Source organism: Carassius gibelio, chromosome A25 (assembly GCF_023724105.1).
Source record: "Carassius gibelio isolate Cgi1373 ecotype wild population from Czech Republic chromosome A25, carGib1.2-hapl.c, whole genome shotgun sequence".
Taxonomy (NCBI): domain Eukaryota; kingdom Metazoa; phylum Chordata; class Actinopteri; order Cypriniformes; family Cyprinidae; genus Carassius; species Carassius gibelio.
Genome location: NC_068395.1, coordinates 6,555,056 through 6,582,313, shown reverse-complemented (window position 1 = coordinate 6,582,313; position 27,258 = coordinate 6,555,056). Strand labels below are relative to the sequence as shown.

Sequence of the window (27,258 nt, the reverse complement as noted above, 5' to 3'; positions counted from 1 at the left end):
TCACGTGCGGGGTGCCTTTGTGCCGTCCCGCAGGCCCTGCGGCTGTTTTAACGTCCCACATCCCTCGCCATTTGCGCTTTGTCTTCGCAAACGCAACAACGATCTGTGTGAACATGTAAATCTGTCTGTGTTTTTACAAAACACACTCTGAATGACAGCAGTCAGCATGTTTATTGTTAAAAGCGTCTCGTGAGCTTTGACTCATTGGATAAGAATAGAAAGATGTCTGAAAGGTCCAGTAAATGAAAAATGTAATGGTAGAAAACGAATACATTATAGAGGATTTGGAAGAAATGAGCTTAGAAATGAAAGTGATACGGCAGTGCAGTGCTTCCCACAGCTTGAATTTTATGTGCGGCGGTAGAGGTGGAAAATCCTCCTATTACCACATTATTAAAAATGTGGCAACACTTTATTTGAAGGTGTCCTTGTTACATGTTACATGTACTTACTATTATAATAACAATTCATTATGCATAATTGCATGGAAGTAACCCTAAGCCAAATCCTAACCATATAGTAAGTATATGTAGTTAATTAATAACACACAATACTTAAATGTATAATTACACTGTCACAAGGAGACCTTAAAATAAAGTGTAACCCGAAAATTGTCTACTAGATGTAACAAATAACAAATAATTTGTGATTTCTAACAATGTTTTTATTCATTTTAATTACATGGGATACTGTTACATTTAATTACATGCGAATAGTATGCAGAATTATGCCTTGTAAATTATGCACAATTACAGCATTTAAATGGTAGAGTTCTCCTCGCTATGTCATATAGTGTCTCACTCAGTGAATGGGACACTGATTTTTCTAATACTAGAAAAATCTACTGTATAGATTGAATAATATGTTAAATTATATTTTATGACACCTCTTTGAATAAACAATAGTTTACTTTAAATTAAATAGAAAAAAAAAAAACATTTTATTTTATATCCAAAATGCCAATAATGGCCAAAATTAAAAAAAATAAAAAAATGAATGAAATTTAATACAAAATAAAAAAAAGCATGAAATGCACCTGGACTCTTATTTTGACATTTCTATACTATTGCGGGCTGATCCTTCAGCTAAGAGATAAAAAAATGCATTCTTACAACAGTCTTAAACATATTATATAAAGGTCATAAAGTAGACAGTGTCATAATTATTATAATAATTTATCAACTCAAGTTCAGAAGCAATCTCTTGGCATAAATATAACTTTCTTCATTCTGTAGAACGTGAAGGAAAATATTTAGAAAAATGTCCATACAATGAAAGTCAATGGAGTCTTTTGTTGCTGGGTTCTGGATTAAAAATCCCACTTATTTTTCATAGGGGAATATATATTTTAAGATAATTTATAAATCATTAAAAACAGACCAACTGTGAGCTACAAGGTTGTTTGTCAGTGGTATATGGTTTTGTTGAAGCCATCAGCACAAATCATTTCAACTTATTTTTTTAAATAAAACTACATTTCATTTTGATTCAAATCAAAGTTTTTTAATGTTGTGGTTCACCTCATAGCTGGTTGCTTTGGTTAATGGCTTTCAACTTTCCAAGTCTTCCAAGACCAAGACTTGAATGGGAAACATACTTCTGAAACCAAGGTGGCATAAAAAGTGGTTTGGAACAACATGAGGACATTTTTGGGTGAGTCCCATCCTGCAAAGTGGACCAGACTTAGTCTATAATTAAAACTCTGACTCTTGAAGACTGAACTTGCCCTATCCTTGATCAAGTCAGTGTAGAAATCTCACAGACAAAATGGCAGTCGATCAAAATGTTGGCAGAAAATAAGGAAAGTCAGACAGATGACCTGCAGACAAGGTTCGTAAGATCAACTGTTCTCCAAATAAGGTCATTTTCTTGAGCCCAGCCAGGTGTTTTTGCTGGATTTTTTGCCCAGTACCTGTCAAAATATCATTTTAGTGCCTAGATTGACACAGGTAAGGGAGGCATGATCTAAGACCTTATGAAATGTGGCTGGGGGACAGGAATGGCGAGAATCCAATGGGAATTCCTTTTCTGTATTCTTTCTTACAGGAAATGCTTGATGGCATGTATCATTTATTGTATTCTTTCTCCAACAGCAGCTGGTGCAAAAAAAAAAAAAAAAAGAGTTAGGTGTTTTAACTCAAGTTATTTTGACTTGCTTTGTCATCACATCTGCCAAAACAAAGTCCGGGTCGGTGAAGAAAGATGGGGTGGTGTGAACTTTAGTGATGCATCCTTCTGAGAGCCACTTAAATTCCATTGAGAAGGAAGCTTCTGTTGCTTTTGGATTTGGATGGTGTGGATGCCGTACAAGATTATTTTGATTTATTTGCACTGTACTGTAAATTGGGTCAAGACTGCTGTGATCAGATCACAAGCCAAGCTCTCGCTTTAATGGTCTGATGATCCATTTCAGCTGATGTTTCAGACGAACCATCAGGGTTTATCTTGTTTTGCTTTGACTTGATTTGTCTTGCAGATAATAAATGAAATTTCAAATATTTTTTTAAATGAGTAGTTTAACTAGGGATACATTTTACATCGGTTCCATATTGGTTACGGGCCAATATTAGTTTTTTGTTTTATAACTATTAATTATTTGTATTAATTAATTTTATTCCTTTTTAATACATTTACTATTAAATTTATTTAGCATGTTTATTTACAATAATTTTTCCTTGTTTTTCAATAATTTTTCAAAGTAATTTAATGTATTGGTCAAGATTAGATTTTTATCATAATTTTTTACATTTAGATTACAGTAGCCATCATCAAAAGCTCACTTAAAATTAATAATAAATAACTCCAGACATTTAATGTTACTGTTAAAAGTAATCTCAAAATTAATGTTAATTTTTATAACGTACATTATAAAATGTACTTTTAATATGACTAAATTCACTTTCAAAATTAAAAAACTGGTGGCATTTGAGGTCTTTTGATATGTTTGCATATTAAATATATGTCAAACATTTTTATTTTTATTTTTATTTTTTTTTGCTGTTAAGGAAATAGGACTTCCTCCTTTTAATATACTTTTGGATATGACAATCATCTCAAGCATGTGGTGTCTGAATCCCGTGTATTTTCCCGCCAGTGGACTGATGTCCGTTTTTCAGATCCGTGATGATTGCTACATTGTGTTTGACTGTGTAATTTGGCCAAGGTAGTTCAAACACGGCTATGAAATGTGATCGGGGCGTCTCGCCCTTAAAAAAGGGGCTTAGGGACCAAGTCTGGACTGAAAACAGAGACCTGGCCAAATCCACACCCACACACAGAGGACATGTGCCATATTGCACTCTCACATCTGTGGGTCAGTTGGTTTCTATACTTCTATTCAATGCATGAATGCCTTTGGTGTGAGGCATTTAGTCAGATAAGTTTACATAACCTCGAGGACTTCTGTATGTAAATAACCTGTGTGTTATGATTGTCTAACCTCTGTCTTCCGGCGTACTTTACACTTTAAGTTGCCGAATACTAAATATGTGTTCATTTGTAAATTATTTGTTAATTGTCGTGGTTGTGATGTCAAGCTAAAATATTTAATATTTTAATATTTAAGTAGTAGTAGTACCTTTTATTATCCCCTTGGGGAAATTCTGTTTCGGTGGGTTTCAACATGCATTTTCACATAGTCAAACAATAGAGCATAACAACACGTACCAAACAATAGCAAAAAAAAAAAAAAAAAAGAAATTCTTGGAAAGAAAGGAAAGGGAGAAAAATGTTATCTTGCATTTAGGCATTTCACCTAAATATTTATATTCAATGCAATGCAGAGAAAAATAAAAAACTATAATAAACAGCAGTTTAATGTATGGAAAATGGCACACAGAAACATTTTGGAGAGATGACAAAAGCAGTTTGAACTGATTCACAGAAATTAATCTTGCTACTTGCAGAACTAAATCATTTGGAATGCATTATGCCTATCCAGTATATTACACATTAAAATCATCAAAAATATATTTAGGGAAAACCCTAGACAATACCATTATGATTTCGGAAAGAGATTTTTGTAGCTAAGATGTACTGAGAAGGAAGCTTTGCGTGTGAGTATGTCTTACATAAGAGCAAGAAAAATGATATATCCCCTTTAAGCAAGATTTGATTAATGACTTGCATTGCAACCTTAGAATATTTTTCCAAAGGCGTTTTACATGAAATTAAATGTGCTACTTTTCTTTTCCCCTTATTGTTTGTAGGTGTCAAAATAATTCAGTCTTATGCTGATTTCTTTAGAAAGCAGTTTTGTGTTGTGTCAGTGTCTGCCAGTGTAATTGGGCTGTTGATAAATTAATATTTCTACCCGTAAAGGATTTGACTGGAAGTCTGTGGGGCAACAAGTGTGCTATCCAACAGGAGAAAGACAGAAAAAGAGAGATGAGCTGGCAACTTGCCTTCTTGCCAACAAGCATTATTATTCATGATAGCCCAGTAGGTACAGTCATTAAGTACGGTACCGTACTTTCACGCTTCTCTTGCAGCCCAAGCCCCTCACCACACATGCACCACACTCTGCAGTAAGAGCACAGTGGCAATAGTGTTATGGCTGAGACTGAATAGGATATTTGATAGTGCCAATGTGTCTGGTTCACAGGGATCTGATATGTGTCCCTGTGATCAGCTGTAACTGTACAGTGTCAAATTGAAATGGATGACGAGAGACCGAGACTGATTACACTTTGGACATGACAGACTGATCTAAGGCTCGTACGAGGCAGTAAAGTTAGCAAGCTATTGAGGATGACAGCTGAAGTGTTTTTGTATTTGCTATATCTGCAATTTGCACAAATCTGGTCTCAAACACTTCTTCTGATCAAGTGTGAACTCTTTACATTTGCTTTTATTAATGGAAATGGCTGATTGTTATATCAAATACGAATTTGAATTTTTGTTTTGTTGTGAGTTTTAGTTTTTTTGTTTTTCAGAGTTTTGTTTTTGTTATGGCTTTTTGTTTTGTTTGGTTTATTCTTTGTTGTTTTACTTGTCTCATTTATTATTTTTATTTAGTATTTTTCATTTTGTTTTATAATATTAATTTAAAGTTTACATTTTTATTGTATTTTTATTGTTTATTTATTTATTTTTTACTTTGGGTGCAATCAAAATAATAATAAACATCTAAATGTTGCAATAAAGCAGAAGTAATAACAGATATCATCTTCCATATTGTGAAGTACATTCTGAGTAACACACACACATGTATATATATATATATATATATATATATTTTTTTTATAAACCGGGTTAGTGTTATAGCAACATCAAGTCATTGCATGTATTAACACATGTATTGCATGTATTAACACACTTATTTTAACACATTATTTATCGCAGGCCTAAATTTGTCATATTTTACATTTGCAAATAGCCATTGAAACTCGCTGTTCTATAATTGGTAAGTTTGTAACATGAGTGAATGAAACCCAGACAGTCATTTAAGTCTGCCAGCACAATTTCAGCACAAAGGGAGAAGCAGCCTCAGTCTATTGTTATTTGTTACGCTTAAGTCATTAACCCCATCCATTGCCAAAACTGCAATGAGTGCAAGTCTGGTTCTTTAACCTTGAGCCCTCAGGACAGACTCAATGACAGCATGTAAAGCTTTCTTTGTTTTTAAGCTGCTTAAGCTGTCACCCGTGCAATTATTATTTTATTCTCATGTTGAGGCAAGACATTTGGAAACATAATCTTTTGGGTTCATTTGTTGTTTCAGTGTGAATAAAGGATGCAAAAGAACATCCATCCATTTGTCCTTGACACGTCTGGTATTGATGGAGAAAGCGATATGAAGAGAGAACTGTTTCCTCTGTGGTTTAGGACGGGTGAACATGTGCTCCGAGGGGGGCTTTGTAATCACAGCAGAGCGAACCACTCTCCAAATAATTAAATGACTGGGACATGAAAAAGAGAGAGCTCTTATCTGACATCTGAGGAAACAGCTACTTCCTTTAGCGCAGACTATACATACAATACATGACTGGCAACCAATGCTCAGTGGTTTTTCATCCAGTGGAGATGCAAGTTTCTGGATGGTACATTAAGAAATTAAGTAAATGTTGGTGGTTCTTAAAGGAATAGTTTACCCCAAAAATAAAAATTTGCTCAAAACTCACAGGCTACCCAAGTTTGTTTCTTCATCTGGAGAAATTAAGCATTACATCACTTGCTCACCAATGGGTGCCATCAGAATGAAAGTCCAAACAGCTTATAAAAAAAATTATGCTTTCTCCAGTAAAAAAAAGAAAAAAGAAAAAAAAAGCTAGTTTGGATCTATGCATATTTTTCTCCTGATTCAGACAGGACAACTTTTTTTTTATTGGAGAAAGTAACATTTTGGATAGAGGCCTCTATCTATATTAGCCAGAAACACTAGTTTGAAGTTAAACCATCTTACTCATGGAGTTATTTCTTACAAACATGCAGCTTTTCACTTACACTTACTTGTGATTATTGTGATGTTTTTATCAGCTGTTTAAACCCTCATTCTGACTGCACCCATTCACTGCAGAACATCCATTGGTGAGCAACTAATATAATGCTAAATATCTCCAAATCTGCTACAATAAAGAAACAAACTAAACTACATCTTGGACTGGTGGCCTAATGGTGAGTAAATATTTAAAATATTAGCTATTCCTTTAAAGGGGGGGTGAAATGCTCGTTTTCACTCAATATCCTGTTAATCTTGAGTACATATAGAGTAGTACTGCATCCTTCATAAATCCAAAAAGTCTTTAGTTTTATTATATTCATAAGAGAAAGATAGTCTGTACCGATTTTCCCCTGGAAAAACACGATCGCCTGGAGGCGTGACGTGTGGGCGGAGCTAAAGAATCACGAGCGCCAGTAGGCTTTTGTGTTGAGAGCGTTTGGAAGCTGTGACTTTACCATGAGGAAAGCAGTTTTAGAGGCCATTCACATATCGCGCCTAAAAACGCGTGGAAAACGCTAGGCGCGCCACTTTTTCCTTTTTACCAAAGCTCTCGGGCAGAAGCGCTCCTGAGGCGCCTGCCTTTGCTAAGCAACCATGACGTGCTCTCTCCATGAAGATGCAGAAATTTCAGCAAAGGATAAATGGATTTGCAGCAATAAAAATCGCTTGCAGTAGCTCTGCTACTAAATTTATTTCAAAATGGCAATCCATATACAGCTATGAACAGCTGTTCCTTCATCTTGGCTGAGTTTTCAACGTTGTTACGGAAAAGGTTGAATCTGATTGGTTAGTTCTTGTCACATGACCTGCGGTGCGCTTGCGGCATTCTGAAAAGTTGAGATGTTTTTAACTCGATGCGGTGCGGACGGGCCTGGAAAAAACGGGCGCATCGCACCGCGTGCGCGTCGCGACCGCGTCGCTTCCATTATGAGCGCGCATGCCGCGCGCCTACATTGGAAATAACGAACTTGCGCGTGCAAAAGACACGATATGTGAACGGCCCCTTACTCACCGCCTGCGGTTCCAACACATGATCGTGACACTTTTTCGTTGGGACTGCATTATCCTTAAGAAATAAACGATGTGCAAATCCGGCGTCAAACTGGGCCTTGTTTGTAAAACAAGCATCTTCGAAATGAAGGGAACAAACAAAAACACTTGCACAACTCCGTTGATGCTCTGTAAAAATAAACTCCATCCACTGGTCCCTTAATGCTGTTTCTCTTTTGGTAATCTGTGCAGGGTTGTCTTGCCCTGGCAACTAAAAACACACCCCTTTTGTGACATTTCGCGACGCTCTCTCTCTGATCAGTGAACGTCTGTTGTGCTCTCATTGCTCTACTCTACGGGAGCGCGCACTCTTCCGGCAGAAGTGCCCTCAGGACCCATATAAGGAAATTCCGCTCCATCTAACGTCACACAGACCCATACTTGAAAAAAACTTTCCGAAACTTGTGACAAACCGGAAGTAGTATTTTTGGAACAGAAATACTCCTTCAAACGTGCAACTTAATTTTTGAAACTTTGTCCATGCTTAGCATGGGAATCCAACTCTTTAACAGTGTAAAAAACTCAGCATGCATGAAATAGCATTTCACCCCCCCTTTAACTGAGAACTCTGAGAAACATCTTCCTTCCTAGAATTATTTTGTGATGTTGAGATTTCTCTTAACTCTAGAGGAGACATGTGAGATCTTTCTTCCAGAAAAACATCGCAAACTCATCTTAAGTCTGTCTTAGAAAATCAAGTGAGATATTAAAAGATACCATTTGTGATTTTTCTTTAAATTGGGTACATAAGTCTTGGCTAGGTTTAGTAGATTCTGAGAGCGTTCACTTGGACAATGTGATTGTTTTTGTGGGGAGGAATCGCACCTTTAGCAGTTGTAATTGGGTGTTTGAGACAATGATCTTAATCACTCGGCACAGTGATTTATTCACATGCAAATGTGTTCACAGGACAAGAAGTAAGAGATGGAGGGACAGAGAAAAGAAAAGAAACAGAGAAACAGACTGAAAGACAGAGGGAGGAGGATATCTATCAGCACACAGGATCCCCATCCCCCATACAACTGTGTGTGTGAGCGAGAGAGAGAGGGAGAGAGAGAGGGAGATGTAGTCAAATAAATGGATTCTGTATGCTGTGGTGGGGAGTAACTGACTAAAAGTATAATGATACTCATTTAACTACATTTTCAGTAGCAGGACAGTGGCAGAGTTGTATATATATCATTTTTTTAACATACTTTTTTGTCACCCAGATATCTATCTATCTGTCTATGGACAGTCTATGTTGTGATGATCTTGTTTACAAAGGCTTTACATTTTGTACCGAATAATGCAATCTCATATAAAATATCTTCAGAAATTACGATCTTTCATTTGAGATTTTATTATTCGGTGTAAAATGTACAGCTTCTGTCTACCAGCATCCGCTGACGCTGTGTGTCTTCTGTGTGAGTGGAAGTCAGAGACAGAAAAAAAAATAGAGTGTTTGTGTTGTTTCAATGTGGCATGTGTATTGCAACAAAAGAACTCACTGAAGCGAAAATAGAGGGATGGAAACACAGGATGGAAAGAGAACAACAATACAGATATAGTCATGTGCTTTCAGTGTCCTGGTGGCTCCAACAGACCCATTTTAGATACAATGAAGCTCTCCTCTGTGTATATTTAACTTTATCTTATGTAAATTATATATATATATACAGAAAATTCCTTTCTGTAGGAAATGCAAGTCTAGTGTGTTGTGGAATGTGCCAGTTCTCCCTCATTCAAAACAATGCAAATCATGCTCTGCGGTTCTCTGGAAAACCAACACTAACACAGCAACCGATGTGTGAGACCTGAAACGTTTTCGTCTTTGTGATATTTGTTTGTTTAAATCATGCTGAAGAAGATGAAGGAGAGAGAGAATGCGAGAGAACTACTCTGAATTCCTCACGCTCACTAGCAGCTCTGTCATTACAAACGTCTGCCGGCAAAGGCTTGGGCACGAGGGCTGGAATCTCTCTCTCTCTTTCTCTTTCTGTCTTCCACTGTGTTATTTTACAAAGTCACACACTCAAAACTGCTCTATGAAGACAGAAACCTCTGGTCACGCTGTATATACACATTCCCGAAGATTTTTAGACATCTATTTGCACTTTTAAAGGTTTTAACACTAACAAGACTAACGGCTACATCTGTTTTTTTATTTATTGCATATTCAAAAACATCTCAGATAATACATATATAAGGCCTTGTTTGCCCATAAAGTTTCAAAAGGGTCAAAAACACTGTTTGCTGTTTTGGTAAACATAACAAAATGTCATCTTTTGTCAGTTAGCGGATCGTCTACTAAGGATTAAGGCAGCTTGATCTTTAACTATTGGATGTGACCCTTAAAATACTTTGCTGAACAACCGGGCATGAGAGCGTGAAACATAGTGGAGTGAATTAATTGGCCAGGTTTGGTGAAGTCTGTTGGTTAGTCACTTATTGACTTTACGTAACTTTAGCCACAAGCTAAACTCAAACAGACAGAACGGTAAAGCGAAAATGGATTCCCACACTCGTATCACGGTGGACTGTGCTTCCAAGCTGTAAAAACACACTTAAGCCGTAACTTATCACAGAAGTCATTCCTTCACACACCTACACACACGTGCGCAACACACTTATTACGTACAAACACGTTTCATGTAGGAACTTGCCTTCCCTTAAACCTGAAAGGTGACCTGGCATTTACGACGCAACGCAGATGTCCAGATATAACTCATGTGAAGATGCTGACTGTCAAACCTGTACTGATGAGAGGATAGACAAACTCTCGAAAACATGTTTACTTCTTTCTTCAACGTGTTGTTCATTTTGTTTATCGCTAGCTAAAACTGTAAAACATCATCTTCTGTCATTGAAATAAATAAAATAGAAACATATGTAATTGGGCAAACTTTAAAAAACTTAAATGAGAATTAAAATGTTGCTTTTTCAACTAACTGAAATAAGTTTAAGGGTGAAAATGACTAAAACTGAAATCTGAAAATAAATGAAAGCTGTATAGAAATACATATTTGAAAAACAAATTGATGACAAATGCACATAGCAAAGTTAATAAAACTCAAAAATTAAAAAGAAAATTGAAACGATAAAAAAATAAAAGCTCATTCAAAATATCAGAACTATAATAGTATATAAACAATATTAAAATAAACTGGCTTCCTTACAGTTGTGTTTTTTGAAGGCATAGCTCACCCCAAAATGAAAATTCCATCATCATATTCTGTATAACCTGTATAATTTTCATTCCTATGTGGAGATAGAAAATGATATATTTTTTTTACATTGTAAGTCGACGGGGTCCAAAAAAATGGTTAAAATTTTTATTCAATACCATTATTTTTTGGTTCCATATTTTCACATATACAGTTTTATATGGTCCTTAGATATATTTCTATTAGCACTGGCCATTAAAATACTTTAGCTGAACACTTCTATTCACATTAACTTTATTGATCAGTTTTATTTTTGTTTATTTTACTGTTAAGGAGAAACTTCTGACTCAAAGTGGTCAGATGTTCTTGATCTGTGAACTATAACCACTTAATATTAGGAGGTTTTCCGACCACTTGAAAAGCCGATTTGTTTTTAAGCTTTAGCTCATTACACATGAATAATTCAACTTAATTAACATCTTGACATTCTTTCTGATCCAGCTCTGTTCTGAGACCAGTTTATAGAGTCAACACCCATCTCCTTTTGAAGTCCTGCCGGGCTTAAAGACTCCTTTGTGATCAGATTACCATACGCTCAGTTGGTGAAGCCACTCCCCTCAGCTTGTGGTTGGCTGCTGGGTTTGTGTGCATGCATGTGTGTGTGTGTGTTTGGGGAGAATTGGTCTCTCTCTCAGATTAGTGAAAGGTAGAGCGAGGGAAGGAGTGCAGTGGAGCTTTACTCATGAAGCTGCCTGCCACTCAGCCAAACTTTAGCGGCCTCTCGCTGGCTGTCCCGGGATCAGGCTTTCGCCAGGGAATTCTGCAGCCCGGCTCCAACACTCTGAGGTAGAGAGGAGGAATTTTCTTTGTTTGAGGATTTATGAGGTGGAAAGTTGCTTTGCCACGTGGGACTGTTTTTGTGTGTGTGCCGGAGTGTGAAAGAAAAAGGTGTGTGGTGACCCCACTTTACTGATCTTAAATTGATTTTTAAAAGTATTAGAATTAAAAATAAATGTTCAATTCATTTTTATTATATAGAAAATATTATTTAAAATGAATGCTAACAGTTGTGGTTAGGAAATACAAATCAAATGTATATAATGATTAAAAGTGAAATTTAATAGTGTTAATATCTTGCAGCTGTTTTGTTTCTGATGTACATTTATGTTTTGGGGGGGGGGACAAAGGATGCAGTGATTAAGGATTGGATTTTTGTAACAAATCTATAAGATAATGATTGTCATATTGTCTAAATTTATACAGTATATTCAAAAATGACACCTTTGACCATTTGCTCCATATTTTAGGATTTAATTTGTGCACTTTATAACAGTCTATGAGGACTGTGATTTCTCTCAGTTTTGGTACATGTGTGTCAAGAAACCTTGCTTTTTGCTACTGACAAGCTCAAAATTTAGCACACTGTCTGTATTACTTTATTTGAATACACTACCGTTCAAAAGTTTAATGCCATTGAGATATTTTTTTAAAGAAATTCAGCATTTTATTCAGCAAGCATGCATTAAATTGACAATAAAGACATTTATAATGTTGCCAAACATTTCTGTTTCAAATAATACTCTTGTTTTGCACAAAAATATTAAGCAGCACAACTGTTTCCAACATTGATAATCATAAGAAATGTATCTTGAGCAACTCAGTATATTAGTCTGATTTCTGAAGGATCATGTGATGCTGAAGACTGGAGTAATATAGCTGCGGAGTAATTCAGCTGTTCCATTAAAGGAATAAATTACATTTTTAAATATATTCAAATAAAAACGGCTATTTTAAATTGTAATAATATTTTACATATTTACTGTATTTTTAATTACATAAATGAAGCCTTTGTGAGCATAAGATACTTCTTAGAAATATTAGAAATCCTACCAACCCCAAACTTTTGAACTTTTAAAGCCATAGTCGCCACCACCACAACACAGACGTTTTTCTCAAAGCAACAAGCTTGTCAATGACCTGTGCCCTTTTTCCCTTGCTGTTCCTGGTTAAAGTATCTTTCCTGTTCTCCCACAATGCCTCCTTGCAGAACTAATTAATAGGCCACCCAAAGCAAACAGGACAGGCTAGTGTGTGCAATCGATCTGTAGCTCACAACTCCGTGCTGCTCTTCTAATAACAGGTCTTTAGCAAAAAAAAAAAAATAATAATTCCTGCCCTTTGGATCAACTCACTATGCTTTAACTTCTTTGGGGCTTGACACAAATCTAATGTCCCAGACAGGAGAGGAGTTGGGGGTCGGGGCCACTGTTTCTGCATGCACTTGTTTGACTATGGCGGGGTAGATGACAGGTTGTTTCGGGACTGTTTGTGTTTGGTCTTGTCACACCTGTGTCTTCAGTCACTGATAATGAATTACATTTGCTGATTCATAATATTAGCTTAAAAGTATTTGTGAATGTCGTCAATGTTGGTGATGAGAGAAGGAAGCAGGTGAGACAGAGAGCGTTCCTGACGTATTTATTCAAAGCATCCCAGACGGGTTTCTGTTTATATGGCCGTATGATTTGCCTATTTAATTGTTTCACCTAGACTGCAATGGGAATCTTCACAACTGAAGAGTTTTGTTTGAATCGATAGACCCAACATTTAAAGGGACAGTTCACCCAAAAATGAAAATTAGACCTTGATTTACACACCCTTAAGCCATCCTAGGTGTATATGACTTTTTTCTTTCAGATCAATACAATTGGAGTTATATTAAAAAATGTATTGGCTCTTCCAAGATTTATAATGGCAGTGAATGTGCGTTGATATTTTTCATAAAATAGAGTGCATCCATCCATCATAAAAAGTACTCCAAATGGCTCCAGCGGGTTAATAAAGTGTAGCAATGCATTTTTGTAAGAAAGAAATCCATAATTACAACTTTCTAAACTAAATCTCTAGCTTCTGCTAGCTTTCATACGCACGTTCACGAGTGAGTGGCGTTCCAGTGGATGATGTTGGATGTATTTCCTGTGAGAAGTGACAAACGCTGAAGCTCAGAGGAGAGAGCAAATCAAAACACTGGTCACGAATTCGAGGAGACTGGTTTTCCTTTGCTGTTAATAAAACTAGCATATTTCTTACCAGATTTCATGGAATGTCCTACATCATCCGGTGAAACACCACTCTCTCGAACATGCCTACAAAAACATGCATGTGTCGCTGAGTCTGCCATTTGAACTCAAGAACTGAATCAGCTGTGAACGAATCATTCAGAATGGTTTGTGCATTGGCTCCAGAAGGCCTGCTAAACGAACTTTTTGCAAGATTTAACATTCTCTTTCTGTCTTTCTTTTTTGTGCTCGATATAGTGATGTCACAACTCAGATTTGCAGCTTTAGCAAATTCTGGAATCAAAACTCCAAAAACCCAAAAATGTTCTTTAAATTCCTCCAAAAACCAAGTTTATCCGATGTTATTCACACTGATGTAATGTCTCTGTTCTCTTATTGTATGTCAGCAGTTGTTTCATTTTAAGAGAGAACTCATAAGAAATGAATGATGAGCCATAAAGTTTTCCTTTGGGTGGTTGGAGTCACTCTTCAAAATAATTCTTCAACTCTTTTCAAAATAATTATTAAACTGTGCTTTTAATTAATCCAAAATGTTTATTTTCTTTAAACCATTCCTTTGTTTATATTCCATGACTCTTTCTAAAGAGTCCAGAAGCAATGTATTCCACACTCCCTTTCTATTTTTGACTGGTTTGCACTTGGGGAAACCAAGAGGAATGTCTTTGGATTATATTGGAAAGAAAGGAACAGAGGGATGAATTCTTTGAATGTGTATAAAAGTACCATTTTCTGACCCACCTCTACCCTCCCCTTCTCTCTCTTTCATGTCTGAAGTATTGTGTGACTGTTCAGAACTTTGTATTGTTGTTATGAAGATCAGAGAGGTTGACTTGCTGGTCAACAAGAAAACAATATGTTTAACTGGTCTGTTGTGCAGCTTAAAAAATTGTTACATGAATTGTAATATTGTCACATTACATGAACTTTAATTCAATTATGCATGAAACATAATTACCATGCAAGTAACCCTAATCCTTACCCTAACCATATAGTAAGTACATGTAGTTAATTAATATTACTCAGTACTTAAATGTATAATTACACTGTAACAAGGACACCTTAACATAAAGCATACATACAAGCACACATTTGTGTGTGTATGTGTATATATATATATTATTTTTGTTGCATTTCCTTAGATGACAGAATTATTTTTTGTCAACTTTTAGCAGCACACTATTATGTTGGTAACTTCAGATAGACTAAATGCATTTAAATGGATTTCGTGGTGTCTTTAAAAAGGATAAAGTGACTCATCTGTGTCAGTTTTCCTGCCATTTCATTTTTGGGGGTCTTTTTGGTGTTTGCATATGGCAAATGATGAATGAAGCAGATTATTTAAGCAGAGACGTGCCTGCAGACAAACGCATTAGCACAGTGACAAATAGCCCCAATGGGACCAACTTTCTCATAGCTCATTAAAACAGCAACCACAGACGTTCTTCCACGCCAGTTATGTCGAGTCAGTTATGACAGACGTGAGCTATGGGGACTTTGTTCATATCAAAACAAGTATCTGTTCAGCTGTGTCGAAGGACATCAGGACTGTGGTGTACGTTTGAACACTCCTCTCTTGATTCACGATGACTGCCTGTGAATGAGCTCATGGGCTGGTTTGTTTGCCTGAATGATCCTGAGAAATGAGGAGGATTAGGTGCTATCTTAGGTGTTGATAAGACGTTTTGTTGCCACACATTGCTTAAGCTAGTTCTGTTAGCTTGGCTTCGAGTCTGGAGTGGCCTAAACTGGTGGCTTGTGGGAGTTCGGTCAGTCTGTGTTTGGATTTAGGCGCTAGCACGGAGGAACTTCCTGTTTACACACCCACATTACATTCACATCAGCAAATGTCCTTTTCTCCATCTTTCAGATCTTTTTAAGGCCTTTGATAGTTTGAGTTTACAAAGCTGGATAAAAAAAAATATATTTTTAGCCTCATTTCAGCTGAAGTACAATTATTGATATTGTCAAATAAAGTAAATAAAATAATTGTAGGCTAACTTTAGCTAAATGTGTGACCGTATTATTGTTTGGAAAAGATAAATAATAATGAATAATAACTTATTAATATAAATAATAATAAATGTTTCTAGCCTTGCGCTAACTATTGAATCTGTTGAAAAGCATTTGTGTGTGTATTGTGATTTAAGGTAATAATAAAAAAATAAAAAATATATCAATTAAAATAAAAACAGTTTTTGGCTGATTTGAACAAAAGCAAATAATTAAGCAAATAAACAAACACACACACACACACATATATATATATATATGGTCATAACAGATTTTTTTACCACTAGTGTCCTTGGCCCGTATGATTTTGGTTGAGCCCTGCTAAGCATCCTAATGTACTTCTTCAGTCAGTAACACTGTGGGAAATGGGGGAAAGCAAAGCAGAGCACATTGAGAATTTGGGGCACAGAGCTAATTAAAACAAGTTTTGAGGAGCAGAGAGCTTTGCCTAATGTTTCAAGCATGATGGGAATGCAGGTTTTTATGCTCAGACTGTCCCAGTGCAGACTTCATGACTCTCCACAGATGCAGTTTTTTTGCTTACCTTTCTTTCCATTGCTACTCTTTAAATCTGCTCTTTTCCGTATTACGCTGAACATTCTGCATCCATGAATTCGGTTTGATTTCTTACACTACTCCTTGCACTATATTGATATCATGTCCCTCAGAAATGTAGAGAAATGACTTTTCCTCTGTGTTTTCTCTTTGTTCTCAGTTGGGACGACAGCAGCTCAGTCAGCAGCGGGATCAGTGACACCTTGGTCACAGATGACCTCGACACCAGGTCGTCCATTAGCTGCTACGTCAACACCCCATCTGTCCCACACAGAGACGTAGATGAACAGGTCAGTCACTGATACCAGAGCCTCAAGGTCTACAGAATCAGAAACATTTGCAGAAATTCACATGAGAAAAAAAAAAAAACTATTTTAACATAGTTACATTTGAATATGACACTTAAATCAAATAAAATGTTGAAATCTGTATTTATTCATTAAGTGAGATATGTATATGTGTTTGTGCACACCATGATCATTATATGGAGTCAAAAACAGACCTCCACATTTATGGTTTACGGGGAGCGGTTCTGTTGCTTCATTGTCCCTTTTAATTCAATGAAATATTAGTGGGCCCTTATCAGAACTGGCCTGTGCCCGCTGTGTGCAGTCTTTGTGAGTGTGAGTCAGCAGACTGACTCAACTCTGCCCTGGTGATTGATCATCTTTACAAGCTCAACGCAGGTTAACATATGCTGAGCAAATGGAACAGTACAGTGAAGCAAAGATATGTCATCTGTCTCGCCTGCTTTAACGAGATGAACGCTTTAAATCCAGATGTGGCACACTGGGTTGGTTCCGAATAGTTTCCTGCGGTTTGTGCATTGGTGTTGGTTTTTAAAAGTAAAATCCATGACCTTATTTATCTCGTCTTCCATATTTATCTCCGCTGATGACAAAACGTATTTTTTCTTCATTTGTTTTTGATCTTGACATTGCAAAAAGTCCCAGATGTGGTTTCGAGTGTGCTGTGTTATTTTAGTATCACTGAGATACAATTAATTATAATTGAATAAAATACATTTATTTTATTTCTAGCAAGATGTTTTTCAATGGTTCTAGTTTTAGTTAACTGTAATAAACCTGCCGTATACATGATTTCAAAATTCTGAGAGTTTAGAGGCTTGACCTAAAATTGCATCTGAGCTGAAGCCAATTATCTGCCACCTTTCACTTCCACACCCTTGTACTTTTTCCCTATATAGTCTCCCCTCAGTCTTGGGGCTGGAGTGGAGGAAGGATTTATTGTATCAGCGTTGAGATAACAGTGTTTTGGAATTGGCCTGATAACAACTGGAGGCTATTAACATTCTTTCCCTGGCAATAATTTTTATGAGGATTTTCAGTAGCAGCTGAACAACGGACTTTCTAAAAAGGGATGATTTCATCCTGGATACATTGGTGGAAGGTCATGTAATGGATAAGTTTTGTCACATAATCAAATTTTATGATGCCTGTTGATGGTGTTTCTTAATAAATAAGATGCAAATTAGCTGTCGGTGATGATATTGTATCTGTCATTACAGGCATTATATAATATATTTGTGTATATCAGTCCAGAGCTATTTACTTTTTTCATGCAAAGATGTGTGTGTGTGTGTGTGTATATATATATATATATATATATATATATATATATATATATATATATATAATTTTTTTATTTTATTTATAAAACAATAATTTATAATATGTACGGCAAAATATCATCATTTGTAATTCATGAAATTTTATGTTTCTAAAAATGAAATTGGCTTTTATGTTGATATTGTACTATAGCACGGAAATAAAATCAATATACAATTTCAAGTTAATATTACATTAATATCTTAAGTACACATTAATATTGTCTGCTCTAAAAAAAAACAATTTACAAACCTTCTGAGACCCCCTTGTTAAATATCAATTTTATTTAATATTGTGTAATATTATTCCAAAAATCACTATGTCAAGTACAAATGGACTTTGACAGCCCTAAAAAAATCAAAGTAACCCATGGTGGCCCCCTGGGAAACCCCCAGATTTAGTACAGATTAGCAGAGAACATAGAAAGCAGTTTAATATTCTCTGAGGTTCAAAGACTGAAACATTTCTTTGCAGTTAATGATTTTGTTTTCTCTCTTGCAGCTCCAGACGGATGCAGAGAAGCACTCTGCAGTAAAACACAACCCCAACTGGTCCAACAGCGAGCCTAAACATTCAGAAGGTGGCTCTGACTGTGCCAAAAAAATGGAGACCACAACTAAATGGAACAACAGGTCCTCAGATTTCTCAGATGAATCAGAACGAAGCTTGATGGGTCGCAAGACACCTACCATCTCACAGACGGGCTCCTGGAGGCGAGGAATGACCGCCCAGGTGGGCGTCACCTCCCCACGGATGAAGGCTACAACACCTACGAACTGCAGCTCACTCAAGACACATGGTAATGGTTTAGACGTTCATGTTATTTTATTGTATTTCAACTTTAATTTAGTTAACAAAAATCATTTGAAATAGTTTTAGTTAAGCGTAACAACACTGAGTCTGTTTTCATGTGGTTTCCTGAGGCATGACAGCCACAGAGATGCATTATCTGATCACAGATCTCATCACATTACACTATAACACCTACATTATCTTATATGCGGTGTGCTGCGTGCCTTTGCTGGGACTTATGTTCAGACGAGTCCCGACATGGACCATGCTACTATATTCAAAACTGTTCAAAAACATGATTTCATTTTGCGCTTGACAGTCCATGTCGTTGATAATCCCACAGGTAAGACCGATGATGCCAAAGTGTCGGAGAAAGGACGTTCCAACGGCACCCACTCCAAAAATGCTGATGACTCCAAGAAACCTCCCCTCAGTTTGGCCTCACGCACCCCAACCAGCACTTTTGGCTTCAAGAAGGCTCCGGGAACGATAATAACTGCCAGTGGAGCTGTTATAACTAGTGGCTCTGCTACAGTGGGCAGGATACCTAAATCGGTTGGGTTTTCTGGGAGTCGAATGGTGGGTCGGCAAGCGACGGTTGATGATGGATACCTTCCTTCAAGTGCTCGGATGACTTTTCAGTACCGCAGCTTACCAAGGCCTAGTCGTACTGGCGCCACTCGCTGTTCCAACCGCTCCAACAACTCGAGCCTTGATGCTAGTTTTTGCAATAAAGGTACTGCCACACTTCCCAATCCCAAGAGTCGCAACTTAGTCAAGTCGCCAATGGGAACTACAAACCAAACAGACCGAGAGAAGGGTATCTTTTCCGATGTGGAGAGCCAGGTACTTAAGACTAGCGCAACTGCCAGGATGGGGATGCCAACTCAGTGCCAAGCTGAACGACAAGCAGGAGGAAAGTATTCAGAAATGTCCTCGCCAACCTTTCGTAGGTAAGTTCGCGACATTCGCAAAGTATAGCGCTTATGTAGACTTGAAAGACTGTTGATTGAAAATGTATCTGCCAAGGCCTGATTTCTACTTGATGTGGATGGAAACACCATTTTAGGTCCCTCAAATATTTACACAGCAGTTCTCAGCTGGGTTGTGTGAGTTTCAGAAAATTCCCCTCCTTGGGTGCTGGACGACGTTCATAGGACTTACTGTTTATCTGAGCGATTTGATGTTGGTTGAGATTCTGAGGCTTGAAAGGCGTCTTCTGGCCACCACAAATGCATTTTCCTTGAGCTTCTTGATGTTTCTCTAAGACATGGAACAGACGATGAGGCTAGTGTTTGTTCTAGCTGATTAGCTCTGACTGATTGCTCTCCTAGTTAGTAGAACCAGACTACAGATCGACTGATGTTATCTGACCAGGCAGTCCATGAATTAAGGAGAAAATCTGAGCTGCCAGAGTTTCCTTATCTCATATTTTTCTTTGTGAAGAACTGGGGTGTCCATCCTGGATGGCCAGTGGCCTGCAGAGTTTAGCTTCAACCTGCCTCAACACCCTTGCTTGGAAGTTTATAGTGAGCCCAGAGACCTGAAGGATGGTTCAGGGTTGTTTAATTAGGACTGGAGCTAAAATAGTTTCGACACCCCCGATGAAAAGAATGAAATTGTTGATTTGCATTTAGCCGTCAATGATCAACAAAAGAACAACAAAAATGATTCCTGTCAGTTCGGTTTACTTACTTTGCTAATCAGTAGCATATCAATACTTCACTGTTTCAGTAATGTAACAGTGTATCATTAATTACATTTTTATATGAACAATCAGTCTATAAATAGACTTATGTTTTACAAACCAAAAACAGACATTAGATTAATAATTCCGGGTTCATTTTGAAATGGACTGACTCATGATTCAGTGAGGGCAATAATTGTGATCTTAGTAATAGCTATCAAACTGCTAACTTACAAGCAGCTTTGTGAATCTTTTTGAGAAACTGATAACTTGCAATCGGGTTTGAGACAGTTTCATGAATCTTTTTGACTGACTCGTTAAAAAGAACCAGTTCATAGTGGAAAATTGGTAATTGCTGGCTGTGCTATAAAAACAAATTATCTGACTGAATGAATGGTTAAAAAGAATGTAGTTATGTAAAAGAGTAGTGTGAAACTGGCATGCAGTCTACTCTAATGAAACCTAGATCTTCTGTTATTGTCATAAATGTTAACTTTTTGTTGCATTTTCAACAATTTCCCCCTGATTTTATTAAAACTATTTGTTTAATTTCTTTCTTCCTTTGCATTCAGACTCTTTGGTAACAAATCTTGCAACAAGCAAGCTCCAGTCACCACCATGGAGAACTTGAAGAGCTCCACCATCATCTCCAATCCTCATGCCACGTCCATCCAGCAGAATTATTCTCTAACCATGCCATCAGTTGCCAGTGGAGGCAGCGACCCATTTTACGGTGACAATCTGATGGTGCATTCTGGGTGTCATGGAGAGCAGACCCTTTCCTCTATGACCTCCAGCCCAGGGTCAGCTTTCTCTTCTTGGGGAGGCAGGGATGGATTGGACTCCAACCACACCAGTACTGACTATATAGATGTTACCTTGGGAAAGGAAGATTTATGTCTTAATCGGACCAACAGTGTCCGAACTGGCCTCTCAGACAGGTGAGAAACTGACTGTTCAACACATGATTTTTCCAGCTGTTTGTGACTTGAAAGTTGGGTTTATATCTCTTGTGATGATCTATCTTTCCTTCCACCTACTCCTCTTTAAACATTTCTTTATCTCCTCTCCTTTTTCTGTCACTTTTATCTGCCTCTTATTGTTTTGTCTGCCTCATACCCTTCTCTAGCCCTCACTCCTCCCCCTCTGCTAGCCTTAAATGTACCCGCAACACACTCACATGGAAAGAAGTCAGGTTAAGCGGTCTTTGTGGTAAAATGGTCTGTTTTGCTTTGTGTTTTGTGTGCTTTGTGATCAGGGCTCCTGATTGTGACTACAAAAAATACATATTTGTACCAGTAATTTGAAGCGGGGAAACTAGATAGGAAAACTCTGTACTTAGTTTTGTTCTTTCCATGTTCTTAATGTTTTTAGAATGACAGTAAACCTTCCTTGATTCCTTGATTCCTTGAAATGACTCTTTTGAAGTGTTTCTTTTTAACGATTCAGGCAAAACAATTAACAAAACAGCCACAAACTCATTTTTTAATCAAACTTGCTCTGTCAGTGAACAGTGACTCCCTCACTAAACCACAAATAATTTTATATTTATGTCTACAATGAACAGACAACAGATACTTGGAATTAATAATACGTGTTTGCAACAGAGATTTTATGCAATGATAAGTCATATTTTGATTCTGTAAATCTAAATCTAATTTTTCAGCCAAAACAGTGATTTTTTTAATTAATTTAAAAGTAATTTAAAATAAATATTTTTGTTGTTGTTGTTGTTTGAGCCAGTGGCCCCCTAGTAATGTTTTGTTCGGTCTAAAGCCCTGATTATGTCTATAGTATACCAGTATACTTATAATATGCGAATGCAATTTGTGTTAACTAGGTTTTGATTTGTTTAGTACAATATGGTATTTATTTTGAAATATACCTGTTGACCTGGTTAAATAATGTCGTATGTAAATAATCATGAGAGCTTGGAGCTGAGGACTTGGGTTTTCTGTTACCGACCTTAGATTGGATGGCTGTGCTTATCCCTGGCATTGTGACATTTATCTTGGAACTGTTTTCATGAGAATTTTCATGGAAAAGAGAAAAACAACACTGCATTTCACAGACTCATATACACTTGTTTTTAACCTGCAGGTATGGCTATGTGCCTCAGGTCAAAGGTCATGAAGAGGCCCGTGATTGGCTATGTTCACTCTCAACTGTTGGGCTTCCAGATTCAATTGGCTCTTCCTACTACACCCCTGCCTCTGCACTCAGCTCGCCCTCCGGCACACGCTTCAACTTTAGCACACTTGGTAAACACAAGAAAATATGCGTAATCACAGTTTTATTTTTGTTACTATAGGGTTTACACTTTTATAGGATGCACAATCTATCGCTACATTACTGATTATGATTATTGACCAGTATTAATATTGGGGAGTGTGTTTATATATATTTATAATTTGTATATACGTGTATCTCAACCAATGCTGATAAATTTAATATATATATATTTGTAAACTTATCGGTTGATATTGGATATTGAATTTTACTTGTTCATTTACCTTTTTTGTACATTAAGATTACCTTTGCTATCATCTATGATGACCTAAAGTTAAAATGGAAAAAAATAAAAACACAATTTTAGTTAAACAATGTTAAATCTATGTAATCTAGAAAATACGATATCCATGAATATCCATTTTTCATACATTGCATTATAATGTTTTGATGCTTTAAAAATAGATTTTAAGGTTTTTGTTTATTTTTCAGACAAAACAGAATAATTTAAATATCAGCCATTTATTGGTTATTGGCCATAACATGAAAATGATTACCGATATATCGGTATCACCCAGAACTTTAATAATGGTTCATCCCTAGATCATATGTAAAATATTATCTTATTTAATTCTGTTGGATTATTACCCAATACTAGCAGCAGACTTAATGCAGTTCAAATTTTATTTTAAGTTAAATTTACGTTTAAAGGTAGAATTGTAAATTTTATTAAAAGTTTAAATTTTTCATTTGCTTATGCTTTAGCTAAAATATCTACTAGTCTCTCCCTTATTGTGAACTTTGAATATTTTTCTTTTTTAACCTTGATCCCTGTATTGACAATCCAGGCAGTCCCACCGCAGCTTCTCAGATAGCAACTTTGCATGGTACCAATGGTCAGTGCAATCACAACAACCCGTGCGACCCCTACAGCGACCCACGTTTGAAGAACAGCTCGATGAGCATGGAGGAAAAGAGCCGCACTATGAGTAGCTCCGGATCGTTCCGTGAATGCCTGGAGGAAGGTGATACTTCAGAATGATTTTAAATGATCAAAATTGTGTATTTGTGCGTTTTGCGTAAGAACACTAAATATGAGCTAGTATCATATGAATGTGTTATTTCTGTCTGCTGACAGAATTTACTATCACAGCTTAATCCATAACATCATGTTTTTGGAAAATAGTAAATAGACCTTCATTGTTCTGTTTGCTAATAACTAAATATAGGTTGTCAATAATTTTAGGGCTTTTGACAACGTCAAGCTGCAACTTGTGTCCTTGCTTGCACCAAAGCATGAGCAAACAAAGAGCAGCATTGTTTGCCTGGCAGCCTTTACCCCACAGTTAATGTTGATTTGATGATTAACTCGCCTGCATTGGCTCAACACCACTTGTCCCAAGGCTCTTTTGCTTTCTGCATTTATGATTCATGTCTTTGTAAGGTAGTGATGGTGTTGATTTCAATGTGCCAGTGAACTTAAGCAGTGATGTTCAGGCTTGTAAAAAGAACGACAGTTGCTGTTTGCAATAATGCATGTCCTCAATTTTATGAAGTTTTTTAAGGTCTTTTTTTTTGTTATCGTCTTAAAAAGGAAAAAGTTGACTCAGAGAAGAATTGCCGCTAAATAAATTTGTATTTGTTGAAATTAATGTGCACTGTAAACCTTTAAAAGCACTGTGATGGCACCATTGTACAATGTTGGTATTATAGTACATTGATATACCATGGCATTAAATAATTACTGTATTCATGTACCAGGATATTTACATGGTATTATTTGAATAAATACCATGATAGACTGTTCAAATTGAGAAATTTCTATTATGATTATTTTATTATTAATATATAAGATATTAATATATTTTATTTATTATTTATTTATTTAAAAAATTATCATTGTTTCCACAAAAATATTAAGCAGCACAACTATTTTTAACAATGTTAATAATCAGAAATGTCTCTTGAGCACCAAATCAGCTTTCTGAAGATCATGTTACACTAAAGACTGGAGTATTGGAGCTAAAAATTGATCTTTAACCGCTTTTATTTAAAAACAGTCATTCTTGTCTAGGCTTTTTGTGTGGGGTTAAAACTCCCCCCTAAGCAATTTCTCTGGACCGTGAAGAAACCGTCTGTTCATTGAGATTAGTCATAAAGACCGATCCCTTTTTGCAACCTCAAAAGCTGTTTAGTTTAAGCACCACTTGACATAGATAGCTTTCATTTTGAAAATACAATGAGAGGAACACACTCATAATTATTTTCAAATATGCAAGTGATGAAAGGAATTTATAACCTTGAATCACAATGGCAATTTTAATGACCTTTCTAATCCTAAAATGATTCATAGTACGTTTATTTTGGCACACTTTTGTTGCCTTTTGTTTTTGCTAGGGTGTTTGGTTTGGCAGTAACAGATATCAAGAAAAAACATACTTGCAGATATAACTCATCAGAAATATGCTGGCCATAAAGGTACTGTTAACTTAACAATAGCCCATTTTATGGTGATAAGCACTTCATGGTGTTTCAGTTTATGCTATTTTACTTTTTGCATGCTAGTTTTTCAATGGCTCACGTTCTCCTGCAATAAAAAACCAGTGTTGATTGAAGTTATTTTGACTGTATTTTTCTTCTTTCCACAGTTCATGGCTCATCTTTGTCTCTAGTCTCGAGCACATCATCAGCTTACTCTACGGTGAGTCAAAGGATTTAATTGATGCTAAATGTTAAAATTCAATGGCTCTTTCACATGTTCGGGCCGTCTTGTGATACTTTTGTTAGCTGTAAAAACTTAAAGAAGTGTGTCAAGTTTTCACTGTTAAAAATCAAGTACGCTTTACGGTCATGAATGAGAAATTATAGGCAATTGCATTACAGGTAAGATAAATTAACCGTTGTTTAAACTGTACGTTTATCAGGTAAAGGTTAAAAAATCTACATGGTGACTTCTCTTAGGTAGATGCTCCAAAGCATTATTCCAAACCATTAATCTCTGTCTTTTCTTCTTTTTCTATCTCTAGCCTGAGGAAAAGGCTCAGACGGAGGTGAGAACAGCATCCTTCATTCTCCTTATGTAAATGATTGACTGTGTTGCACAAGGGAGCCGGTAGACTGTCCAAAACACTGTTTTTCTCCAGTGGTTTATAATTTTAAACACACTTTGATGTAACTCTCCTTTGAAAATGTCTGGGTTTGTCATGACGGTCTTCATGGTAGCTGTCCTTGATATCTACTCTTTAATCTCTGTGTTTTATGTCTCCTACCAAAGTTTCCCTTCCATGCTGATCAAGGGCTAGTCTCTGCTTAGCACATTGTTATAAGAGAAACCACAAACTGGTCTCATGTTAGCATCAGAAATCAGCTGTTAGCAACGTATCTTGTGTTTGAATAACTGAATGGAATGTGTGTTTAGATCCGTAAGCTGAGGAGGGAATTGGATGCGTCGCAGGAAAAGGTCTCAGCTCTCACAACGCAGCTCAGTGCCAATGTGAGTACACTGGACAGTCATTTAGGCACAAGTACCCACAATACACCTTCAATAAATACTAGATTTCTTCTTTCTTTCTACTAGTTTTCATTCATATTCAATTCAAAAGCTGCATAGCATAGCTTTTGAGCATCAAGCATCATTTAAAATATATTTTATTTGGTAAAACATCACATTTTGAGATATATAGAGATTTTTTTATTAGAATTTGTTTATTTATTAATTCAGTTTATTAAAATCACAATAATCTTTATTTATTTATGCATTTATTTGTTTATTTAGCAAAACAAAAAAAACATTCCATAAACATCTGCTAAACACATTACCTATATATTAACATCAGTGCTGATTGGTTCAGTTGGCAATTTTTAAAAGGTTATTGACTTTGGAAATTGTGAGGTCATCAAATATGTGGTTAACAGTTATAGAACAACTTCATGTTGGATTTGTACCATGCCATAGTCTTGACTTTTGTGCATCTTTATCAGGTAAAATAGTGATTTAGCCTTTGTTCTAGTCTTTTGAAATCTTTCCAACTGCCTGCATCATATTGAGTAAGACGGTGTTTGCTTGCGTGTGTGTTTGTGTGAATGAGAGAAAAAGAGAGAAATGCACCTTTAAGTGGAATCATTTGCTCAATAACACCCGATATGACAGCCTGCATTTGGCCTACACAAACTAATGAATCGTCACATCCTAAAACCCCTATCCATCTGTCAGCTCTCATACAGGCTTTACAAACAAAACTAGAGGCTTTTGGCCTCCTGGGTGTTTGTTAAAGCATTTTGCACACACACAAATACACCAACTGCTATTCTGCTTGGACGCAAACCCTTTGAGGATGTTATATTGAAGGTTATCTGATGTTTGAAACAGCACATGCCCAAACACAAACCTCTGACTCCCTCCGATTGAAGTCATCCAGATCTCCAGTCCCTTGATTATCGGCTCATGTTGCATATGATACGCTTGTTGTGTTATCGTATTATGTACGAGTGTGGTTGCTATTTTTTGGCAATTACAACTGAGCAGAAATCTAAGGTACACAATACATCGTCCTCGGTGTCCCAGTACGTACACAGTTCATCACCTCAAGATGTTTACAGGCAAGGCTAACCCCAGTCGAACAGTTATTAAATGAGTTAT

The 27,258-nt window shown here is 36.5% G+C and overlaps 1 protein-coding gene across 4 annotated transcripts in view; it reads left to right on the top strand.

The window, feature by feature from the left end:
- The window catches only part of LOC127947375 (neuron navigator 2), a 48,577-nt gene that overhangs the window by 12,095 nt on the left and 9,224 nt on the right, over positions 1-27,258 (top strand). For 2 of the 4 annotated variants that reach the window (XM_052544465.1, XM_052544463.1), the window contains exons 1-10: positions 11,322-11,484; positions 16,444-16,573; positions 18,413-18,710; positions 19,047-19,656; positions 20,963-21,331; positions 22,491-22,651; positions 23,468-23,644; positions 25,268-25,320; positions 25,646-25,669; positions 26,038-26,112. In XM_052544465.1, coding sequence (XP_052400425.1) covers positions 11,381-11,484; positions 16,444-16,573; positions 18,413-18,710; positions 19,047-19,656; positions 20,963-21,331; positions 22,491-22,651; positions 23,468-23,644; positions 25,268-25,320; positions 25,646-25,669; positions 26,038-26,112 — 2,001 coding nt within the window. In that variant the 5' untranslated portion in view covers positions 11,322-11,380. Of the gene's footprint in view, positions 1-11,321; positions 11,587-16,443; positions 16,574-18,412; positions 18,711-19,046; positions 19,657-20,962; positions 21,332-22,490; positions 22,652-23,467; positions 23,645-25,267; positions 25,321-25,645; positions 25,670-26,037; positions 26,113-27,258 lie in introns of those variants that run through there. The other 2 variants (XM_052544464.1, XM_052544462.1) reach the window with 2 other exon arrangements.